Source organism: Prinia subflava, chromosome 1 (genome assembly GCF_021018805.1).
Source record: "Prinia subflava isolate CZ2003 ecotype Zambia chromosome 1, Cam_Psub_1.2, whole genome shotgun sequence".
Classification (NCBI taxonomy): domain Eukaryota; kingdom Metazoa; phylum Chordata; class Aves; order Passeriformes; family Cisticolidae; genus Prinia; species Prinia subflava.
The window spans coordinates 98836452-98861108 of record NC_086247.1 but is presented as its reverse complement, the minus strand read 5'-3'; the positions used below and the strand labels follow the sequence as shown (position 1 = coordinate 98861108).

At 47.5% G+C, this 24657-nt stretch overlaps 1 protein-coding gene across 1 annotated transcript in view; it reads left to right on the top strand.

Moving 5' to 3' along the window:
• ITGA9 (integrin subunit alpha 9) overlaps nucleotides 1-24657 on the top strand; it is a 241550-nt gene that overhangs the window by 107528 nt on the left and 109365 nt on the right. Inside the window, exon 16 of the mRNA XM_063404980.1 lies at nucleotides 15120-15275. Coding sequence (XP_063261050.1) covers nucleotides 15120-15275 — 156 coding nt within the window. The remainder of the gene's footprint in view (nucleotides 1-15119; nucleotides 15276-24657) is intronic.

The window sequence follows — 24657 nt, the reverse complement described above, 5'->3', positions numbered from 1 at the left end:
CACATTTTGGAGATAACACAAAAATACTTGGTTAAAAGGGGAGGATAGGGAGGTTTTTATAAAGTACTTTGAATTGTCTACTATGCTGAGCCACTTAAGTAAAGTTTATTTTAATCCATTTAAGTGTGAGATCACTCATCCAGGAACAAAGACTGTGCATCCTGCCTATGAAGGGGGAGAAGGAGCTAGGTCTTGGTTTGAGACAATTTAAAGAAAAACACTCTGGAATAAGTCATCTCCTTTAAGGTTCCAACAATCCCATTCCACCAATAAGAAATTAATACTAATAGATGTAAGTGGAAAAAATCATGGTTTATTAACAAACAGAATGCCAACAGGGAGGGGGAAAAAAACTATGTAAATAACTGCTATATATCAAACTGTTAGATCTCACCAACGCACTGGAACAAAGAGAAACCCCAAATCCTGGAAATACTCATTCCTGGTATGGGATACAAGATTGCACCAGCTCTGTCTTGGGAAGGCAGGAGCTTCATGGAGCAGTTCCAGCAGCAGAGGAAGACCTGATGGCTTGTCCAGCACTGACCTCCCCACTGTGAGGCACAGTTCAGCGGGTGTGGCAGGTGAAGCAGCTGGGCTGGAGGCACTCAGTGTCTTCCTCTCCTCAGCTTGGCGCGTTAAACAACAGCTTGAGTTGGAGCAGGGCGGCTCTGCTCCAATTGTGCCAGCACGATGTCCCCTTTTTTTTTTCAGACGGGCAGGCAGCTGTGGAATTCGTCCTCAAGGCGGCTCTGAGGTTGCTACTGCAGCTTCTGAGCTAAGGAAAAACAAACCTAAAAAGAAAGAGAAACCTTTGCCTAAGCAAAGATTAAGTAGTCACTGGTATAAATACCACACAAACACCTGTGCACAAGCAGCCTCCACACACACAGGTACTTGAGGTCCCTGGTTGCTGGGTCTTAAGGACACGGGAACAACTTTTGGGCACAGATGATTATTGGCTACAATATCATGATGAATCACCCTAAGACAGCCTTGTCTTCTGCAAAGCACAGACCTTGAGAAAGATTTCAGGATCATAGCAGACCAACAATTGAACATAACTTCTCAGCATGATGGTTGGCAAAAAGAACCAATGAGCTCTTTGGGTATATGTGCAGAGAGAATGGGCCTTGGAGTGGGTCTTCTTCTGTGTGGATTTTTACTTTTCCTGGGGGTAGAATTGTGTGTTCACTGATGAGATGCTTCCTGTTTACATGATGATGTAAAAAACTATGAAACCTGTTCAAGTGTTCAAGAGATGACCTCACTTAGAAATTTTCAACTAATCACAGAATTTATATTTTAATGAAGACCAAGGGGCAAAAATCTGTGAGTGAAATGTGATGTCATATACATTTAAAGAAGCCTGACCCAGGGCCTTTTAAATTGAAGAGGGATTACTGTAGGATCTCACTATATGTGTTCACGGAAAATAAACCGTAGGTAAACAAATTACTTCATGTGGTGAAAGATTAACAAATAAATTTTAATGTCTGGGACATACAAGAAGATAGACTAAATGATACAGTCTATTGCTGCCTCTTAGAGTAATTGTTTTTTTAAGAGGGGAGAATTTAAAGTATCATTAGTACCACAGTATTTGTTTCTAAAACTTTTCTGTTGATAAAATAGAGACAAATTATAGGAAAGAAATATCAGTTTCTCTGTACATGAGTTTTGAAACAGTACCAAAGCAAAGAGATATGACAAAATCCCACAGACAGTGGGATAAAAATGGCAGAATTGGTTTGTGAATAGGAGTGAATGTGGTGGTGTGTTTTTGTTAAGTTATTGTTAAGTTATTCTCCTGATAGTTTGTTCCTGTTACCCCCCAAAATGTTTGGCTTTACCCCAGGTTTTCCCCTCCCTTGTCCAGTTGTCATTCACCCCCCAGACACACCTGTTTCACTATTCTCCTAATGTCAATCCTCCCTAATTCCTACACCTTGATCTGAAAAATTCCCTGTCAGCCGTATACCCCTCCCTGGAATTCCCCTTTTCCTTGATGTCCTGTTGGCCCATGTGATATTTTCCACTCCCCTTGCCCTGCAGGCTGTCAGACCGCGGGTCTCTTCTCCCTCCCCTCCCCGCTGTGTCCCTGGTTGGCTGGAAATCTGTAACCTTCCCCCATTACTCCCCCTTTTAAAAGATATTGTAAGGGCGGGCTTTTTGGGATTTCGCCGTGGCACTCCTTAGGGAAGAGATCTCTGAGAAATGTTGAAACTTGTTAGTGTCAGTTTGTATTCACTACCCTCACAGCACAGTTTGGTGAATAAAACACACTCCTGGTGTGTTATGTGTCCAAGCCAAGGCTGAGCCCAGTTGATGCTTGAGCAGGCTGTGCAGGGAATCTGATACACACTTCTGATATTTTGTGATTCTTTTGTGAAAGACTGTTTGTGTCTACTACTGAAGCTCCCTACACAGCTGTTTTTCTTAAGTATGACAAAGCATTTAGAGGCTGCTGGTGGTGATTTTCAGGATTTGGTATGTGCTGCTTGTAGCATCAAAGCTCTGTCATCCTAGCCTGTAGGATATCCTTGATACCCTTGTCTTCTCCATCTCCCCTTCACTTTGTGTTTTCCAAGCTCTCAATACCATGCTTATGATGCACTTACAGCTCTCTGCAGCTGCTCCTTGCACTGTCTGATATTTTTCCTCCCATGCACTTAACTGTTCTCTGATCTGCTCTTACTTCAGCACTGCATTCCAGCCAATTTGGAAATGAACAGACCCTGGAAAAATATGTTCCAAAGTTCATTCAGCAGGAAAATTAAGGAAAGGCTTCACTCCTGAAAATGAAATAACATCAGTTTTGACCTAGTTTGATAACTAGGACAAGTATATTTATTGTATTGATACTGTTACCAAAAGTGCTTCCAATCCTAGTGCTACTGAGCCCTCAGCCTTTGAAAATTTAGTTACTTACCCAAGGGCAGTGTTGCTATGCTCAAACTAGAGGGAAACAAAGGGCTCTTTTCCCTTGGAAGCTGGGTCTGCCATGGTCAGTGTCAGATGTGTTTTTGGCACAATGCAACTGGTTCCACTGGCCTTATGCCTTAGACCTGAGAAAATGCCTTATTCCACAGGATTGTCTCTTGGTTTTTAATGGGTTGCTGTATACAGAGGAGGACGTTTTGTATCACAGCCCTTCACAAAATGTCTATATTGTGCTCAGGGTACCATGCAAATGGTGATAATCAGGAGGAAAGAAGTGGTTATTTCTGAGACACCAAAGACCCAAGGAGAGCAGATTTGACCCAGGAGGACAGATCAAGATTATTTTACACCTCCACAATGCAAGATAATATCTAAGGCAGATAAGTGTGTATTTTAATAACTTTTTGTTATATTATATATTCCTGAAAACTGAATTATAAAACAATAAGCCAGTCCCAAATGTCCCCTGCCCCCACTGTTCCCTACCCCTCACTTCTTCTGATACTTTCCCCTTATGATTTCCACTGATTAGAATCTCTTTCAGACCTCTCCCCAAGGATTTGTGTGTATTTAGCTGTAAGGGCCTGTGGTTGGGAAGAGGCTAATTCTGCCCTTTTCCAGCTTTGCTGAAATTGTTTTCTTGTCCCAAATGACCGCATATTCTGTTTATCCATTTAGAGTCACTGCATATCATCTAGAGTAGTCTTCTATTTAGGCCACAAATTTGTGTTTTTACCAAAATTTTGCGTGTTGTGGAACAGAGAGATGGAGATTTGAGAAAGTACTGCTGTTAGAATAAACACACTTGACCCATTGGATAATGTGTAAAATAATCAAAAGTACTCAAAGGAGAACATATAATCAATGGAAATGTGACAGGTGGTAATACCTACACCTAATCATATTAAGTTAAAACCTTATTGCAGTTCATGCATTACTGCTGTTGTAAAATGCCATTTTTTTCTGTTCTCTGTGAATGGATCTGCAGTTTCAGAGTACAGCTCTCAGCTCTGATCTGAGGAACTGGTTTCCACTTATTTGTGGAAATACTTGCCTTGTTTGTTTTTAAAGCCCACTGAACTTGCTTGGTTCCTCTGAGAAACAGTTGTTCATTCTACTCTCATTTGTGGGGATGGACAGTCTCCCTTTGTCATTGCATAATGTCCTCTAGCCCAGCCATCTGAGAGTTGGGCAGTTGTATTTGCTGATGTGGCTTCTAAGCAGGAGGCTCCTGCTACTTCTTGAATGATCTGTGAAACAAGGGGAAAAGCCTTATCATTGTTGAAAGGAATGACAAGCTTTCTATTAATTTGTGATTTCAGCTGTTAATGGACTAAAATGACCATAAGGTTTCTGAAGCACTGATGTACTGATTCTTTCCCGTTTTTCCTTTTGGTTTCGTGTCAGTTGTGAGCAGAGGCTCAGCATCTGAAGAAGGGAGAGTGTTAGCAAAATGGTATCTGTATGATCAGAGGAGAATGGAAGAAGAGGACAAAAGTGGTGGGGAGGAAGATGACATGGAGACAGGGTGTTATTGAAGTCATTGTTAGCCTACTGATATGTAGGTATGTGCAGAACAGGAGAAGTAGAGGCTAGCAAAATGTCCCTGGCACCATGCGTAATCCTTGTGCTATGCAATGGATGAGTTTCCTTTAACTCTTCTTCTCAATATTTCTTGGTTAATAATATTAATTCCTATTAGTTAGAGTGTTACTGAATAGTGAATGGGAATTTGTCATCCTTAGAGACAAATATTGCTTCCAGAATAATAGGGTTCCCTCACCCTCTTCAGATATCACAGCTCATGTCTGTACAGAACCCATGGCATAGGGGAGTAAAGAGAGTAAAGACAGTAAAGAGAGTAAAGACCTGTGGGTCCTGGTTTCACAAGGCTTCTAGTTGATACCTAGGATATGAAACATGAATTGATACTAAACATAAAAGCTGACATCACAGATGAGCTCTGTTCGCATTTTTAAATTCATGTGACAAAGCAGACAATTATAACACTCTTTCCTTTTCCTTGTATTGATTTTAAATTCTGCTTTGAAGAGGATTAGACTATTAAACACTACCCCTTCTGTTTAATAGTGCAAGAATAGACTTGGGTCACGTTATTACAACTGTATTGGGTTTGCGTGGCCAGGTTTTGGTAGCGTGGGGGACTGCAAAGGTTCTTCTGTGAGGAGCTACTGGAAGCTTCCCCCATGTCCAAAAAAGCTATTGTCAATTGGTTCTAAGACAGACCAGCTGCTGGCCAATGCCAAGCCAATAAGAGATGATGGTAACACCTCTGTGATAACATATTTAAGAAGAAAATAAAGTTACTGAGCAGATGTAATTCTGCTCAGAGGAGAGAGGAGTGAGAATATGAGAGCAACAACTATGTGTACACCAAGTTCATTGGAGAAGGAGAGGTAAGAGGTGCTTCAGGCACTGGGGCTGAGATTCCCCTGCAGCCCCTGGTGAAGACCATGGTGAAGCACCTGTGCAGCTGCAGCCCATGCATCCCAAAGGACTGTAGGGATGCAGAGATCCCCCTGCAGCCCATGGAGCAGACCCACGCCGAAGCAGGAGATGCCCAAAAGAAGGTTGTGATACTGTGGGAAGCCCATACTATAGCAGGCTCATGGCAGGGACCTACAGACCACAGAGAGAAAAGCACTTTTCTTGGTATGACTTGTGACTCCATGGGCTACACATGCTGGTGCAGCCTGTTCTTTTAGGTCTGCACCCCATGGAAGGAACCCATCCTAGAGCAGTTCATGAAGAACTGTAGCCTGTGGGAGACTCATGCTGCATAAGTTCATGCAGAGCTGTCTCTGCATCTCTGTGGGAGAGACCCCATGCTCAAGGATCAAGGGAAGGACTCCTTTAACTGAGCAGCAGCGGAAACAAGCTGTGATGAACTGACAATAATCCTTACCCCCCATCTCCCTGTGTCACTCTGGTGGAGTAGGTAGGGCTTGGAGAGGAGGGAGGGAGGGATGGGAAAAATGTATTTTTAAGATCTGTTTTATTTCTCATTATCCTGCTCTGATTTTGACTGGAAATAAATTCAGTTCATTTCCCCAAGTCGAGTCTGTTTTGCCTGTGATAGTAATCAGTGACTCCTTATCCTTGGATATTGTTGGATGTCCTTGTCCTTATCTCAGCTCATGAACCTTGTATCAAGCCACTCCCCTGTCCTGCTGAGGAGGGTGGTGATAGAGCAGCTTTGGTGGGCACCTGGCATTCAGCACAGGTCAAACCACTACAGCAACACTCCTCCCAGATTCCATCTGTGTTCTATCTATTCTCCTGTTACCAAAAAAACAATTTATATTTCTGTGTGTAAATACCTCTAGATTTCGTAAGTAGTCTGCTCTCATCTAAATAGTTTGTAAATTAAACTATAGGAACATCATTCTTCTCATGCACTTCACCTCTCTTTCAGATCCATGCAGACAGGAAAGCATGCTAAATAGTATGCTGTTTTCTTTGCAGGAGTTCCAAGGACCATTTCTATCAATTCTACTTTACTGAATTAACTGTCAGTAAAAACATTGATGTTAACCTTCTTTCATGTCTAGCTATCTTCTTCTATTCAGGATGATTCTGCTTATTTTGAATCCAATGCTACTGTTTTTTCCTATACATTTTTACAAGAAACTAGGCTTAACTAGAATGCTTCTTTGTTTCATACATGTGTTTCTTATAGAGCTGTACTGATGGAATGCTTTTTGTAACAACAGCATTGAAAGAATCATAGCAGCATATTGTCAGGCCTTCAATTCAGGAAAAAATGGTTTAAATGAAGCATCTATCAAAATACATTTTCCACTGCTAGCTACTGTGATGTTTCAGAGCCATCCAGCCTTTCTGTCCACTGCCTCTTGACTCTTCTAGCAGATTTTCAGCCATCTGGACTATTTGAGATACCAGGGTTTTAATTAAAGTGACATCTGGACATCTGTCAGTTGGTACAGACTGATGTTTTTCTCAAACAAATCCATTGCAATTCTAGGGAATGTAGCAGGATAATCTCGCCCCTACATGTTTGACCTACTGATGGTAAGGTGATCTGCTGGATATGACATAGATATACTTCAAGACAGTGTGATAGAAAATGTGCCCCAGGACCCTGTCGTGGTATCAGCCAAGACTGTTAATTTTGGCAGTGCCATGAGGGGCATGGCTGGGACTTGGAGGTTATTCTGTACCAGCTCATGTAATTTTCCAGTGACAGGGAAAAGGGGTCCCTTCTTCTGGGTCACATAATGTGGCAGAGGGAGTGGTTGGGCATTGTCGGGGGTTTTCCTCATGGTGAACATGTGAATCTTTTGCCTTTTTCTTGTACTTACTTGTATTGTTGCTGCAACTGTTCATTGTGTTATTTCATTGCTGTTTCCAGTAAATTGTTCTTATCTCAGCCCTTTTGGGCCCCTGATTCTCCTCTCCTGTCCACAGCAGGAAGATGGAGAGAAAGAGGGGAGTAAGCAAGCAGTGCATGGTTTGCAGTGATTCAGTGGGAGCACTGAATTGGGGAATACCATTTTTAAACCACCACAGACTCAGATGCATGAAGGAGTGGGGGATCCTGTCTCAATTAATATAAACTTGTCTTAGATGGTTATTTTCCCTGAGAAGTGACAGGCACCTTCAAAAGGGAGCAGGCATTTAGTCAGGTACTTTGTGGGATGATCAGTGGGAAACACTGAGGAGAAAAGCATGTCCTTCTCCTGTATCCCGTACTGAGATTCTGGGGGAATTCTTTTGATTACTTTGCTGTTGGGTCTTGAAATGTGCCCAGGTGCTTCTGCCATATTTTTTTCAAGAGAAAGAAGAAAAACCATCATGAGAAGAAGGGAATGAAGGAAGGATGTCTGCATTATCTTACGGAGTAGGTCAGGGGTTTACTTATGGCTGTGAAGAGGCAGATAGAACTCAGGCAAAGACTGGGGAGTACAATGCCATTCAGTATCAATCAAACAGCTGCTGAGCTGCATTATGCCTGCAGTCTGAAAGAGCTGCATTATGCCTGCAGTCTGAAAAACCACAGCAAAAGGGGCATAGAACCAGCAAGGAGGGCTTCTGACCAGCCTCCGTGGGCTATGGCCTCAGGAAGAGGCTGGGAGAGTCAGTTGTCACCCAAGTCCTTGGCTCTGAGGACACCTTGTGTGGGAGATTTTGCACTGGAAGTTGGTTGGGTGACACATACACACAGCTGGTTTTATCCAGGTGTATATAGGAAGAAAGCAAGATAGTGAACAAGCAAATACAGTATATGAATGCTGAAATTAACCGTGAAGTTAACAACACTTTCCCAGGTCCATTGGTGTGTTGATCTTTTAGCAGGTCTGTTACCATATATGATGACTCAGGGGCCAAGGATCTTAAACTTCTTCTGCTCTAACAGCTTCATACACAGTCCCCTTGTGTTTGACTTCTCGGCCAGGGTCGGAGGGAAATGCTGTATAAAAAGAAACACGTAGTTGAACTAACTCGTGCAGTTTAAGACACCTTTAAAGGAAATCTCTTTAAAGCTTTGTTTTGATAAAACATTGTATCAGTGGAATATGAAAAGCAGAAACTCCATTGGGAAAAAAAAGTGTATGGTAAGTTACATATGTGCAGGAATAGTCTGGATTTAATTATTGTCTCTATTCTGTATACTATTCACTGGTGAAATAGATTATATTTTCAGAAAGAGAGCAAAATAAATAAAAGCTTGAATTGTTACCCCCTTTCCTCCTTGGGTTTTCTTTGCTCACCAAAATTCACATCATCATTTAATAAATACCCATCAGCTCCTGGGCTTTCTAAGGATTTGTATTTTTGTGTTGTTGGTATTGCAGATGTCTTGTCATATATTGCAGATTGGTTGTGCTTTGCCTAGTATGAAGAAAAAGCTGGGCATTTTAATCCGGTGGGTCTGCTTTCTTCAGAGGGGAGTAACATGATTTTGGATAGTCAAAGAATTTTCTGTATTTTTTGTCTAAAAAACCCAATGAAAGACTGAAAGTGAACTATAAAAGAGAGAAAGGGATTGGGTAATAAAAACATAACTGAAAACAGTAGGTCCAATAAAAGAGCTGACATTCAAATGTATAAAAAGAACGTGAAACTATATTGCCATAATGCATATTAGTCCAGAGCTGGAAAATCAGGATCTGAGATCACTAATACATAATACCGAATTGGAATGGCAGGCAGTAACTTTACTTACTGATTACCATGAGAGGATTATCCATAGTAGATTATTGCTAAGCCTTTGTAACCTTTGACATGGAATATTTGCACTATTCTGCAATTGTGCACTATGAGTGCAATTTCTCCTATGCCCAAATGAGTAATACCTTTATCACTTGCCAGCTGATAGCAGGAATCCAGATGCACAAGGATGGTGAGCACCTAAACTCACAGTGAGACTGTACTCAGCTTAGGTTTTGACTTTGAGCTCTTCATTCAGTGTTCTCAGGGTGTTCTCTCAATGCATACAGGCTCCCAGGCGCCTGGTGTTTATTTAACTACATTAACTACATTTAGGATTTGAGGTTTTTCTTTCCCAGGACATCTTTTCACTTTTCAGTGTGTGTGTCAAGAGGAGTTGCTGACCTAATGGAAACAGTTGTGTGCTGGAGTAAAGCATTTAGGAAGGGAGTAAAGCAAGCACTCCTGTTCTTTTGAACGCTAACCCCAAATAACATTAGGGCATGTGACAGCCTGCAAATAATTTGCCTTTTTTTTTTTTTTTCCTGCTCTAAACTTTGAGATTCTTCAGAAGTCTTGTAATAGTTGAAGTTTAGCAAGAAAGGCTATTCACCTACTCACTGAATTTTAACTGTTGCAAGATCTTAAAACAATAGCATGTATGATTGAAACATCAGGCCTCTGATTGCCTTCATATACTATTAATTTGGCAAAAAAAATTTCACCTGTAACTTTGTAAATGAACTTTTACCAATCAAGTAAACTTTTATCCCTGTCTCTTCCCTGGAAAAGAGTTTGCAGTTGGGTTTTTTCCCCTCTTAACTACAGTGACATCTTAAAACCTTAAAAAATATATGTATTAAAAATTCCCCAACTTGTGTGTAATGGAAACTAGATCTATTCTAGCTGGTTTTGTCATGACCATGTATGCCTTTGCAGTGCAGAGATATCAACTCTACAATTATGCCAGTCTGAAATAAGCTATTACAAGTCCTAGAATATCTTTAGCAAAGTAAGCAGAGGACCAAGGAAAGCTCTTGCGAGGACAAACGTTGTTATTCTTTTACTTAGTAGGAGGCTGAAAGTATTAACATGCACCAGGACTTAACACCAAGGTATCTAAACTTGGAGTTGGCAAGTGTTGCAAGGAACAGGCCAAGGAAATTAAGTTGCTCCTTATTCATGTTCAGGTTTCAGAATGATATGTACCAATTCATTCATCTGAAATGAAGGAAAATCTGTCTTCAAGTTAAAAGCCAGTTTGTCTAATTAATATTCTTTTTGAATTGCACAGCTTTTGAACATTGCACCCTGGATTACTCACAGTTTAGAGAGGAATTGAGATAACAGGAGAAGCTAGTTCATTTTAAAGTCAAGCATTGTGATCTTATTGGTTCATAATCTGTATTGTATGTTTATTAAGACCTACAGCAGCGATTTTGTTTGATAGATAGTGGCAGTAATGGCTTTTGTTTCTGAAGGCTGGTGGACATTTGAGTAATTTTTGAGATCACTGATCAGGGAACTATTTATCTCTTGACACTGAGTTGAGGATTTTTGTGGTAGTGACCTGTGAGCTGATTAAAGTTGTATGCTGGATTAGCATTAGCACGGTGTCTTTCATACATTTTGCAGCATTAATATGTTGCGTGTTAAATGGGGATTGTCAAATTTATTCTATGTGTTTAAGCCTGTAAAAATTCCTAGGCTACCATTAGTGCTTGTTACTTAGCACCTGAAATAAATACATTTATCTAAAAAGCTTCAAGCTGAGTGTGTTAATAAACAGGTTCTGGGATTCATTCACTGTCATTTAACTAAACAGAACTTAATTCTCAGAAGCACTGAAAAAGCTGTGCTGGATTCAGTAAAAGCTCTGGAATTTATGCATGGGTTAAAATCCTGAGGATCAAGTCAGAGGGAGTAGAAAAAAGGCCAGACAGATCAGAGAACTTCCCCACAGAGAAAGAAAAGAGAAACTCCAGAAAGAAACAAACAAGAACAAAAGCACCAAGCAACTGTAGAAGTCATCCTGTGTGTGTATTTCTTCCAATGTGTATTTCTTCAGATGCTGCTGCTGAAAATTGGTTCATATTCATTCCTTTAAAGGGCCATGTTTCATCCTTTATTCCTGCTGTAGATTGTGGGCATTATTTACCTCTCAATTTATTTCTCAGCCCAATGGCCATAATTAAAAATGGAATTTGGAACTCTCTAGAGTCCTTGCTGGGGACTTTCACCTTGTTGAAGAAAGGAGACTAAATGTGATGATTTATTGAGCTCATGTACAGTCCCTTGAGTGTACTGCGGCACTGAGCCAAAAGAAAGCTGAAATGATATCCAGTCTGGCAACTACTTGCACCATGAGTAGAATAAATCCTGTCCCTTGACTAAAACTCTGATTTGTTCCAGCCAAAAGTGTTTGAATTCCTGATGTGTGTGGGGTCTTGGTAGCCTAAAGTTAAGGTTCTAGAAGGCAGTGGTTGCCTGCCAAGGCAGTGTGCCTTTAGGATGTTTGACTCTATATTTGTGTGTTGTCATGATGTGCCTTAGGCCATGTCTATGAAAAGTGACAAAAATTATTTCTTACAGTTGTCACACTCCAACTGCAAATTATGTTCAGAATCACAGATGTGACTGATTATTGCTCTTTGGTTACTTTTCAGATTTTTAGGACTTTTTGGTACTAAAGTCAAAGAGAAATACAGTCATAAATCTGGCAGAGGCTTTGCTTTCTTGCTTTCTTCTCCTCTGCTAAGTCAGAAACAAAAAAAAAGGGAAGGAATATATGCCATGAGCAGTTACTGCCACAATATTCAAAAATTTCTTTGAGGTGATTGTTCTGTCAGAGGAGATAGCAAGCCTTTGCTATCACGTTGGCTAGGATAAGCTTTCTAGTTCAGGCACGGTGAAAACTTGCACCAGTTCAGTGACTCCAGTCTGTACAGACCAAGTATTTATTACTTCAATAACTAGCTGTTACTCACGGAAGCCTAGTTGCATAGTTGTTTCTATTAATAATTTGAACTCCTTGTATATTACACTCATTGTAGTGATCTTCAGGCTTTTTTTTTTTTTTAATTACTGAAGCTGGGCTGTCCACATGCTATGATTTGCCAGGTTTGTTTTTTCAGGGCTCAGAAATGTCTTTAGCCTACACCACTTCCATAGCATATCATCCTTGTGGTGTCAAACTGTGATTACATGTAAAAGCTGCTTGTGGAATATCCCTTGACAAATCCAGTTCATTAGGGTCATGCAACTTATACAAAAAATATACAGTTTCCTTGACTTGAAGGATTTTTCAGTCTACCTCAAACTTTATTCTCATTGAATCTTTCAACTTTCTCTTAGAAATCAGAAATACTTACAAGCAATCTGTGGGCTGTGTCATCAGTATATGATTCAACACAGGAAGCAATACATTGGGGTAGACTGAAAGAGAAAGAAATTGATCATGTTTCCAGTCTAAAATAGTACTTCTCCAGACTGTGCTTGGCCAAATATTAATTATTCTCTTTATGGGTTCACATCCCAAACAGTCTGTGGTGTGTGTACCTGTGAGATAGAACTGTCTTGTCTCTGTCTTACTGAAGACAAATGCCACAGACTGTTGCCTTCATTTTTGAAGGATTCTGAGCAGAAGGGACTGAACATGTGCAACTTAATAACTGGGCAGTATTCATAATTTTATCCTTACTTAAAGATAAATGGGTATATGAGATGTATTTCACAGGGCTGTGGTGATGAAGTCACAATTTCACCACTAAAGTCAAGCAGAACACCAGCAAACAATAAAGGCACACTCCAACATTCAACAAAGTCAATAGGAAACTTACCTTTTGACTTTAATGGGCACTGGACTGAACCCTGCAAGACCACATTAAGACATGTAGAAGTGATTAAGTACTTATTCTTACCATACTGCAGTAATAAAAATGGTAGGTGTATACATTTTTATTGTTCTGTGTTTACACAGTTGGTTGCCTATCATTGGATTAGGTGGCAGTTTACCTGATGATTTGTGTTTGACTGTTGTTGTATGGCATACTCTTTTATAGCCTTGTTTGTATTAGAAAGTCTTCACATAGGCTGATAACAATCCTCACTTAAGTTAATACACTTGATTTTCTGTGAGACCAAAGCTAGCAGCTTCTGTGAGTTGTAGCGTTGTTATTGGGTAGTCTCAGTATGGTACAAATCCTATCCTGGGGGTGGGATTGAGGAAGAGGCTGCAGGTATTAGTGTCTCTTCTGCTGAGGGGATTAACAGTGCTGCAGATCATCTACAGTCCTATTTATGGGACTGGGAAGAGGTCAAGCTATCACCACTGCTGCTATGTCTGTTGTTGATCAGTGTTCTTTACCAGGAAAGTACAAATCACTCCAAGAAATGTACAGTCTGAACTTCAGAGTACTGGCAGACATTCATATTAGGGTAGGGAATTTAAGGGCTGGCTGAAGGTGCAGGAGGGTAAATGTCACCCAGCCTGATACTTGCTATTATTCATCTAACTAACCCATGATTTGGGAATTTGGTTAGCCACTAATCTTTGACTTCAGAAATCTGTGGACAGTCAACGTATTAGAGAAAGCAAATGGTTGTCCTGAAACAGATGAAACAGGGTGGTCTGAAAGCCAGTTAGTACCCACAGAAGTTTCCCACATCTGGAAGACGTAATTTTAATGGCATTGCATCTCAATTGCTTCTTGTGGTTGGCAGGCTGTGTTCAGAGAAACCCACTAACCAGTGCAAGGCAAAGTTGAGAGTTGGCTCATTTGAAGGTTTGATGTGCTTACTTATGGGATTTATTTATTGCCTCAATTTAATCTGTGCTGAATTAATGCTATGTTTTTAAGTAACTAAAATTTAAGAGGAATGTTTGCCTATGAAAAGGTAGAGCATTTGCACTTAGATTTTCTGGTAAGTTGGATTTTGGAAGTCAGGACTGAACAGAGCACAATGAGCACTTTGTCCTGGCACAGTAACCGGCATTTAGGCATTGCATGTTGTGACAAATGGTATGAATTTTGTGGCTTGGGCTCCAGCAACAAGAAAAGGCGATCCTTTTGTCCCATCAGCCAAATAATACAGCACCATTCTATACATCTGGTATGAAGCCTCCAATAGGCAAGTAAAGAAACAGAAAAACTTTATTCTTTTACAAATTGAAAGTGTTGCTGTGCTGAGGATGGGGGAAACTGTAAATTTCGCTTTGAAAGAGATACTGGAAGGTGGATTTTCTTGCCCCTGCATGTCTGTAATCCTATTTTATAGCCACATTAGTACATTTACTCATCCATTCATTTCACTGATACTGCAAAACAACACGGGAAGGTGGAGTTTTCTGTTCTTTTAATGAATGGAGCCCACTGGGTGGAATGGAGGTGATCTCAGTCAAAGTCTAGGATTTTGAAACCCCAGAGATTAAGATTATTTGCTCTTTGCTTCTGCAAGAATAATTTAATTGCTTTCTTTCTTTCTTTCTTTCTTTCTTTCTTTCTTTCTTTCTTTCTTTCTTTCTTTCTTCTTCTTTCTTTCTTTCTTTCTTTCTTTCTTTCTTTCTTTCTTTCTTTCTTTCTTTCTTTCTTTCTTTCTTTCTTTCTTTCTTTCTTTCTTTCTTTCTTTCTTTCTTTCTTTCTTTCTTTCTTTCGTTCTTTTTTTTTAAAGAAAATATGTTTATTGAAAACCACTTCATTTATAGGTGGACAAAATATTCCACTGCTTCTGTCTATTGAAGAGTAGGTCCCAAAAGAATAACTTCTAATTTTTTTTTTAACTTCTGACTCATTCATTGTAATATGCTTATTCCTGTTTGACCTGGAGAAATGTAAAGGAAGTAGAGAAATCTGTCTGCAGTATTGAATCTGGTTTAATTGCATATTTAATTAAATGATCTAGTTTAATTGAATGTATAAATGTTGTATATAGAAACTTGCTTGGCTATATGCATAGGTGAAATATCTGTTTGACTTCTTGTACAGAAAAGAGTCAAGGACGTCATCTCTCCAATTGTATTTGAAGCTTCATACAGCCTTGGGGAGCATGTGATAGAAAGAGGAAAAGAGGAAAAGGAACTAACTGCTCTGAAGCCCATTCTTCGGTGGAAGAAAGGACAAAAGATAGCACAAAGGAATCAGGTCAGATTTGGACTACTTTATTTCCCAAGAAGGCCTGTGGTTGAACTTAAAGCAGAGGTGGCTCTAAAATTGAATTGCCAAGCTCTGGGTTGTTTGCACACAATGGCCTTTTAATACAATCCCTACTGTTGCTAATTTCAGTGCCTCTCAGTGACATAGTGAAGGCTTGTGCCTCCAAGGCTGGACACCACAAAGTGAGGTCACTTCCTTGTTTCAGGGTGTTTGTGCTGGGAAGGGAAAGATGAGAATGGTCCTACTCCATCTGGTTCTTCCCTTGATGTAGGAGGTTCTTGTGAAAGGCTTGGTCCTGGCTAAGCCGTTCCTGGTTAAGCCTTTGTTAGTGCAGAAAGGGACATGGAAACTGCCTGAGGTGAGAACAGTGGGCAAAAGAACAAAAAATTTTGCCTTTTTCAAGTGTCCTCTTTTCTTTAGCACTTCAGACATCCAGTCATTTGACAAGGGAAATCTGCTCCTGATGTCATTGTAGGACATGCCATGCTAATATAGGATGGGTTTCCCTTCCCTTCCCTTCCCTTCCCTTCCCTTCCCTTCCCTTCCCTTCCCTTCCCTTCCCTTCCCTTCCCTTCCCTTCCCTTCCCTTCCCTTCCCTTCCCTTCCCTTCCCTTCCCTTCCCTTCCCTTCCCTTCCCTTCCCTTCCCTTCCCTTCCCTTCCCTTCCCTTCCCTTCCCTTCCCTTCCCTTCCCTTCCCTTCCCTTCCCTTCCCTTCCCTTCCCTTCCCTTCCCTTCCCTTCCCTTCCCTTCCCTTCCCTTCCCTTCCCTTCCCTTCCCTTCCCTTCCCTTCCCTTCCCTTCCCTTCCCTTCCCTTCCCTTCCCGCACCTTCCCGCACCTTCCCGCACCTTCCCGCACCTTCCCGCACCTTCCCCTTCCCTTCCCGCACCTTCCCTTCCCGCACCTTCCCTTCCCTTCCCTTCCCTTCCCGCACCTTCCCTTCCCTTCCCTTCCCTTCCCTTCCCGCACCTTCCCTTCCCTTCCCGCACCTTCCCTTCCCTTCCCTTCCCTTCCCTTCCCTTCCCTTCCCTTCCCTTCCCTTCCCTTCCCTTCCCTTCCCTTCCCTTCCCTTCCCTTCCCTTCCCTTCCCTTCCCTTCCCTTCCCTTCCCTTCCCTTCCCTTCCCTTCCCTTCCCTTCCCTTCCCTTCCCTTCCCTTCCCTTCCCTTCCCTTCCCTTCCCTTCCCTTCCCTTCCCTTCCCTTCCCTTCCCTTCCCTTCCCTTCCCTTCCCTTCCCTTCCCTTCCCTTCCCTTCCCTTCCCTTCCCTTCCCTTCCCTTCCCTTCCCTTCCCTTCCCTTCCCTTCCCTTCCCTTCCCTTCCCTTCCCTTCCCTTCCCTTCCCTTCCCTTCCCTTCCCTTCCCGCACCTTCCCGCACCTTCCCGCACCTTCCCGCACCTTCCCGCACCTTCCCGCACCTTCCCGCACCTTCCCTTCCCGCACCTTCCCGCACCTTCCCTTCCCGCACCTTCCCTTCCCGCACCTTCCCTTCCCTTCCCTTCCCTTCCCTTCCCTTCCCTTCCCTTCCCTTCCCTTCCCTTCCCTTCCCTTCCCGCACCTTCCCTTCCCTTCCCGCACCTTCCCTTCCCGCACCTTCCCTTCCCTTCCCTTCCCGCACCTTCCCTTCCCTTCCCGCACCTTCCCTTCCCGCACCTTCCCTTCCCTTCCCTTCCCTTCCCTTCCCTTCCCTTCCCTTCCCTTCCCTTCCCTTCCCTTCCCTTCCCTTCCCTTCCCTTCCCTTCCCTTCCCTTCCCTTCCCTTCCCTTCCCTTCCCTTCCCTTCCCTTCCCTTCCCTTCCCTTCCCTTCCCTTCCCTTCCCTTCCCTTCCCTTCCCTTCCCTTCCCTTCCCTTCCCTTCCCTTCCCTTCCCTTCCCTTCCCTTCCCTTCCCTTCCCTTCCCTTCCCTTCCCTTCCCTTCCCTTCCCTTCCCTTCCCTTCCCTTCCCTTCCCTTCCCTTCCCTTCCCTTCCCTTCCCGCACCTTCCCGCACCTTCCCGCACCTTCCCGCACCTTCCCGCACCTTCCCGCACCTTCCCGCACCTTCCCTTCCCTTCCCGCACCTTCCCTTCCCGCACCTTCCCTTCCCTTCCCGCACCTTCCCTTCCCTTCCCTTCCCTTCCCTTCCCTTCCCTTCCCTTCCCGCACCTTCCCTTCCCGCACCTTCCCTTCCCGCACCTTCCCTTCCCGCACCTTCCCTTCCCTTCCCTTCCCTTCCCTTCCCTTCCCTTCCCTTCCCTTCCCTTCCCTTCCCTTCCCTTCCCTTCCCTTCCCTTCCCTTCCCTTCCCTTCCCTTCCCTTCCCTTCCCTTCCCTTCCCTTCCCTTCCCTTCCCTTCCCTTCCCTTCCCTTCCCTTCCCTTCCCTTCCCTTCCCTTCCCTTCCCTTCCCTTCCCTTCCCTTCCCTTCCCTTCCCTTCCCTTCCCTTCCCTTCCCTTCCCTTCCCTTCCCTTCCCTTCCCTTCCCTTCCCTTCCCTTCCCTTCCCTTCCCTTCCCTTCCCTTCCCTTCCCTTCCCTTCCCTTCCCTTCCCGCACCTTCCCTTCCCGCACCTTCCCTTCCCGCACCTTCCCGCACCTTCCCGCACCTTCCCGCACCTTCCCTTCCCTTCCCTTCCCGCACCTTCCCTTCCCTTCCCTTCCCTTCCCTTCCCTTCCCTTCCCTTCCCTTCCCTTCCCTTCCCTTCCCTTCCCTTCCCTTCCCTTCCCTTCCCTTCCCTTCCCTTCCCTTCCCTTCCCTTCCCTTCCCTTCCCTTCCCTTCCCTTCCCTTCCCTTCCCTTCCCTTCCCTTCCCTTCCCTTCCCTTCCCTTCCCTTCCCTTCCCTTCCCTTCCCTTCCCTTCCCTTCCCTTCCCTTCCCTTCCCTTCCCTTCCCTTCCCTTCCCGCACCTTCCCGCACCTTCCCGCACCTTCCCGCACCTTCCCTTCCCTTCCCGCACCTTCCCGCACCTTCCCTTCCCTTCCCTTCCCTTCCCTTCCCTTCCCTTCCCTTCCCTTCCTTCCCTTCCCTTCCCTTCCCTTCCCTTCCCTTCCCTTCCCTTCCCTTCCCTTCCCTTCCCTTCCCTTCCCTTCCCTTCCCTTCCCTTCCCTTCCCTTCCCTTCCCTTCCCTTCCCTTCCCTTCCCTTCCCTTCCCTTCCCTTCCCTTCCCTTCCCTTCCCTTCCCTTCCCTTCCCTTCCCTTCCCTTCCCTTCCCTTCCCTTCCCTTCCCTTCCCTTCCCTTCCCTTCCCTTCCCTTCCCTTCCCTTCCCTTCCCTTCCCTTCCCTTCCCTTCCCTTCCCTTCCCTTCCCTTCCCTTCCCTTCCCTTCCCTTCCCTTCCCTTCCCTTCCCTTCCCTTCCCTTCCCTTCCCTTCCCTTCCCTTCCCTTCCCTTCCCTTCCCTTCCCTTCCCTTCCCTTCCCGCACCTTCCCTTCCCTTCCCTTCCCTTCCCGCACCTTCCCGCACCTTCCCGCACCTTCCCGCACCTTCCCGCACCTTCCCGCACCTTCCCGCACCTTCCCTTCCCGCACCTTCCCTTCCCGCACCTTCCCTTCCCGCACCTTCCCTTCCCGCACCTTCCCTTCCCGCACCTTCCCTTCCCGCACCTTCCCTTCCCTTCCCTTCCCGCACCTTCCCTTCCCGCACCTTCCCGCACCTTCCCTTCCCGCACCTTCCCGCACCTTCCCTTCCCGCACCTTCCCGCACCTTCCCTTCCCTTCCCGCACCTTCCCTTCCCTTCCCGCACCTTCCCTTCCCGCACCTTCCCTTCCCTTCCCGCACCTTCCCTTCCCTTCCCGCACCTTCCCTTCCCTTCCCTTCCCTTCCCTTCCCTTCCCTTACCTTCCCTTCCCTTCCCGCACCTTCCCTTCCCTTCCCTTCCCTTCCCTTCCCTTCCCTTCCCTTCCCTTCCCTTCCCTTCCCTTCCCTTCCCTTCCCTTCCCTTCCCTTCCCTTCCCTTCCCTTCCCTTCCCTTCCCTTCCCTTCCCTTCCCTTCCCTTCCCTTCCCTTCCCTTCCCTTCCCTTCCCTTCCCTTCCCTTCCCTTCCCTTCCCTTCCCTTCCCTTCCCTTCCCTTCCCTTCCCTTCCCTTCCCTTCCCTTCCCTTCCCTTCCCTTCCCTTCCCTTCCCTTCCCTTCCCTTCCCTTCCCTTCCCTTCCCTTCCCTTCCCTTCCCTTCCCTTCCCTTCCCTTCCCTTCCCTTCCCTTCCCGCACCTTCCCTTCCCTTCCCGCACCTTCCCGCACCTTCCCTTCCCTTCCCTTCCCTTCCCTTCCCTTCCCTTCCCTTCCCTTCCCTTCCCTTCCCTTCCCTTCCCTTCCCGCACCTTCCCTTCCCTTCCCGCACCTTCCCGCACCTTCCCTTCCCTTCCCGCACCTTCCCTTCCCGCACCTTCCCTTCCCTTCCCTTCCCTTCCCTTCCCGCACCTTCCCGCACCTTCCCTTCCCGCACCTTCCCTTCCCTTCCCTTCCCGCACCTTCCCGCACCTTCCCTTCCCTTCCCGCACCTTCCCTTCCCGCACCTTCCCTTCCCTTCCCGCACCTTCCCTTCCCTTCCCTTCCCTTCCCTTCCCGCACCTTCCCTTCCCTTCCCGCACCTTCCCTTCCCTTCCCTTCCCTTCCCTTCCCTTCCCTTCCCTTCCCTTCCCTTCCCTTCCCTTCCCTTCCCTTCCCTTCCCTTCCCTTCCCTTCCCTTCCCTTCCCTTCCCTTCCCTTCCCTTCCCTTCCCTTCCCTTCCCTTCCCTTCCCTTCCCTTCCCTTCCCTTCCCTTCCCTTCCCTTCCCTTCCCTTCCCTTCCCTTCCCTTCCCTTCCCTTCCCTTCCCTTCCCTTCCCTTCCCTTCCCGCACCTTCCCTTCCCTTCCCTTCCCTTCCCTTCCCTTCCCTTCCCTTCCCTTCCCTTCCCTTCCCTTCCCTTCCCTTCCCTTCCCTTCCCTTCCCTTCCCTTCCCTTCCCGCACCTTCCCTTCCCTTCCCTTCCCTTCCCTTCCCTTCCCTTCCCTTCCCTTCCCTTCCCTTCCCTTCCCTTCCCTTCCCTTCCCTTCCCTTCCCTTCCCTTCCCTTCCCTTCCCTTCCCTTCCCTTCCCTTCCCTTCCCTTCCCTTCCCTTCCCTTCCCTTCCCTTCCCTTCCCTTCCCTTCCCTTCCCTTCCCTTCCCTTCCCTTCCCTTCCCTTCCCTTCCCTTCCCTTCCCTTCCCTTCCCGCACCTTCCCTTCCCGCACCTTCCCGCACCTTCCCGCACCTTCCCGCACCTTCCCTTCCCGCACCTTCCCGCACCTTCCCGCACCTTCCCGCACCTTCCCGCACCTTCCCTTCCCGCACCTTCCCGCACCTTCCCTTCCCTTCCCGCACCTTCCCTTCCCTTCCCGCACCTTCCCTTCCCTTCCCTTCCCTTCCCTTCCCTTCCCTTCCCTTCCCTTCCCTTCCCTTCCCTTCCCTTCCCTTCCCTTCCCTTCCCTTCCCTTCCCTTCCCTTCCCTTCCCTTCCCTTCCCTTCCCTTCCCTTCCCTTCCCTTCCCTTCCCTTCCCTTCCCTTCCCTTCCCTTCCCTTCCCTTCCCTTCCCTTCCCTTCCCTTCCCTTCCCTTCCCTTCCCTTCCCTTCCCTTCCCTTCCCTTCCCTTCCCTTCCCTTCCCTTCCCTTCCCTTCCCTTCCCTTCCCTTCCCTTCCCTTCCCTTCCCTTCCCTTCCCTTCCCTTCCCTTCCCGCACCTTCCCTTCCCGCACCTTCCCTTCCCGCACCTTCCCTTCCCTTCCCGCACCTTCCCTTCCCTTCCCTTCCCTTCCCTTCCCTTCCCTTCCCTTCCCTTCCCTTCCCTTCCCTTCCCTTCCCTTCCCTTCCCTTCCCTTCCCTTCCCTTCCCTTCCCTTCCCTTCCCTTCCCTTCCCTTCCCTTCCCTTCCCTTCCCTTCCCTTCCCTTCCCTTCCCTTCCCTTCCCTTCCCTTCCCTTCCCTTCCCTTCCCTTCCCTTCCCTTCCCTTCCCTTCCCTTCCCTTCCCTTCCCTTCCCTTCCCTTCCCTTCCCTTCCCTTCCCTTCCCTTCCCGCACCTTCCCGCACCTTCCCGCACCTTCCCTTCCCTTCCCTTCCCTTCCCTTCCCTTCCCTTCCCTTCCCTTCCCTTCCCTTCCCTTCCCTTCCCTTCCCTTCCCTTCCCTTCCCTTCCCTTCCCTTCCCTTCCCTTCCCTTCCCTTCCCTTCCCTTCCCTTCCCTTCCCTTCCCTTCCCTTCCCTTCCCTTCCCTTCCCTTCCCTTCCCTTCCCTTCCCTTCCCGCGCCTTCCCTTCCCTTCCCGCGCCTTCCCTTCCCTTCCCTTCCCTTCCCGCGCCTTCCCTTCCCTTCCCTTCCCTTCCCGCGCCTTCCCTTCCCTTCCCTTCCCTTCCCTTCCCTTCCCTTCCCTTCCCTTCCCTTCCCTTCCCTTCCCTTCCCTTCCCTTCCCTTCCCTTCCCTTCCCTTCCCTTCCCTTCCCTTCCCTTCCCTTCCCTTCCCTTCCCTTCCCTTCCCTTCCCTTCCCTTCCCTTCCCTTCCCTTCCCTTCCCTTCCCTTCCCTTCCCTTCCCTTCCCTTCCCTTCCCTTCCCTTCCCTTCCCTTCCCTTCCCTTCCCTTCCCTTCCCTTCCCTTCCCTTCCCTTCCCTTCCCTTCCCTTCCCTTCCCTTCCCTTCCCGCACCTTCCCTTCCCGCACCTTCCCTTCCCTTCCCTTCCCTTCCCTTCCCTTCCCGCACCTTCCCTTCCCTTCCCTTCCCGCACCTTCCCTTCCCTTCCCTTCCCTTCCCTTCCCGCACCTTCCCTTCCCTTCCCTTCCCTTCCCGCACCTTCCCTTCCCGCACCTTCCCTTCCCTTCCCTTCCCTTCCCTTCCCTTCCCTTCCCTTCCCTTCCCTTCCCTTCCCTTCCCTTCCCTTCCCTTCCCTTCCCTTCCCTTCCCTTCCCTTCCCTTCCCTTCCCTTCCCTTCCCTTCCCTTCCCTTCCCTTCCCTTCCCTTCCCTTCCCTTCCCTTCCCTTCCCTTCCCTTCCCTTCCCTTCCCTTCCCTTCCCTTCCCTTCCCTTCCCTTCCCTTCCCTTCCCTTCCCTTCCCTTCCCTTCCCTTCCCTTCCCTTCCCGCACCTTCCCTTCCCTTCCCTTCCCTTCCCGCACCTTCCCGCACCTTCCCGCACCTTCCCTTCCCTTCCCGCACCTTCCCTTCCCTTCCCTTCCCTTCCCTTCCCTTCCCTTCCCTTCCCTTCCCTTCCCTTCCCTTCCCTTCCCTTCCCTTCCCTTCCCTTCCCTTCCCTTCCCTTCCCTTCCCTTCCCTTCCCTTCCCTTCCCTTCCCTTCCCTTCCCTTCCCTTCCCTTCCCTTCCCTTCCCGCACCTTCCCTTCCCTTCCCTTCCCTTCCCTTCCCTTCCCTTCCCTTCCCTTCCCTTCCCTTCCCTTCCCTTCCCTTCCCTTCCCTTCCCTTCCCTTCCCTTCCCTTCCCTTCCCTTCCCTTCCCTTCCCTTCCCTTCCCTTCCCTTCCCTTCCCTTCCCTTCCCTTCCCTTCCCTTCCCTTCCCTTCCCTTCCCTTCCCTTCCCTTCCCTTCCCTTCCCTTCCCTTCCCTTCCCTTCCCTTCCCTTCCCGCACCTTCCCGCACCTTCCCGCACCTTCCCGCACCTTCCCGCACCTTCCCGCACCTTCCCTTCCCTTCCCGCACCTTCCCTTCCCTTCCCGCACCTTCCCTTCCCTTCCCTTCCCTTCCCTTCCCTTCCCTTCCCTTCCCTTCCCTTCCCTTCCCTTCCCGCACCTTCCCTTCCCGCACCTTCCCGCACCTTCCCTTCCCTTCCCTTCCCGCACCTTCCCGCACCTTCCCTTCCCTTCCCTTCCCTTCCCGCACCTTCCCGCACCTTCCCGCACCTTCCCGCACCTTCCCGCACCTTCCCTTCCCGCACCTTCCCGCACCTTCCCTTCCCGCACCTTCCTGCACCTTCCCTTCCCGCACCTTCCCTTCCCGCACCTTCCCTTCCCGCACCTTCCCTTCCCGCACCTTCCCGCACCTTATCGCACCTTCCCGCACCTTCCCGCACCTTCCCGCACCTTCCCGCACCTTCCCTTCCCGCACCTTCCCGCACCTTCCCTTCCCTTCCCGCACCTTCCCGCACCTTCCCTTCCCTTCCCGCACCTTCCCTTCCCTTCCCGCACCTTCCCTTCCCGCACCTTCCCTTCCCGCACCTTCCCTTCCCGCACCTTCCCGCACCTTCCCGCACCTTCCCGCACCTTCCCTCCCCTTCCCGCACCTTCCCTTCCCTTCCCGCACCTCCCCTTCCCCTTCCCCTTCCCCTCCCCTCCCCTCCCCTTTCCCTTCCCGGAACTTCCCAGAACTTCCCGGAACTTCCCGGAACTTCCCAGAACTTCCCGGAACTTCCCTTCCCTGAACTTCCCAGAACTCACCGGAACTTCCCAGAACTTCCCTTCCCTTCCCGGAACTTCCTGGAACTTCCCGGAACTTCCCTTCCCTTCCCGGAACTTCCTGGAACTTCCCGGAACTTCCCTTCCCTTCCCGGAACTTCCTGGAACTTCCCGGAACTTCTCCTCCCGGAACTTCCTGGAACTTCCTGGAACTTCCTGGAACTTCCCTTCCCGGAACTTCCCTTCCCGGAACTTCCCGTGCCTTCCTGGAACTTCCGGAACTTCCCTTCCCAGAACTTCCCTTGCCTTCCTGGAACTTCCCTTCCCTTCCTGAAACTTCATTTCCCAGAAATTCCTTTCCCTTCCTGAAACTTCCCTTCCCCTCCTGGAACTTTCTTCCCTTCTCTCTGCACTCCTGGGTGAATGAGACTGCATGTTTCTTGGATGAACTTCACCTTTTTAAAGCAGAGGTCTGTTTTTTGAAATACTTGTGTTTGAAAAGCTGGTTAAGTAAATAAATTAGCTTGGTTGGCAGTCGTGAGAAAGTATAGAAGGATTTTCATGGAGATGATTTATAAACACATCTAGTGATTTTTGGTTTGCTGCAGAAATATTGCCATTCTGTATTTTAAAACATGCACATGCACCTCAATCTAATACTAAGAACAAAGAAATGACAGATCTGGACAGGAGGAAATGCAGTGTCCATACACAGCATGGTCCAGATGTGTCAGTGGTGTCTTTTGCATTTATTCTTGCAGAGATTATGGGCCACCCTTCCTGCTTAATTGCAATTGTTTTCCCTTTGGTTGGAGTGGGATTGCTGAAAGCAATTTATATTCCTCCCTCTGCCATCCCTTCAGTGGTGTCTGTTTTGCTCTTGATGAGTTTGGTCAGCTGAAATAGTGGACAAGTGAATGCATTTGGCTTAGATAGCTTAACAAAGTGGCAATGTGCTAGTCATGACCTAGCCCAGAGTCTTCCAGTCAGTGAAGTGGATGAATTACCCTGTACTTTCCTTGAGCTGGAAAAGTTTAGTTTACAGTCTTCCCCAGTGTGTAGCATTGCATAG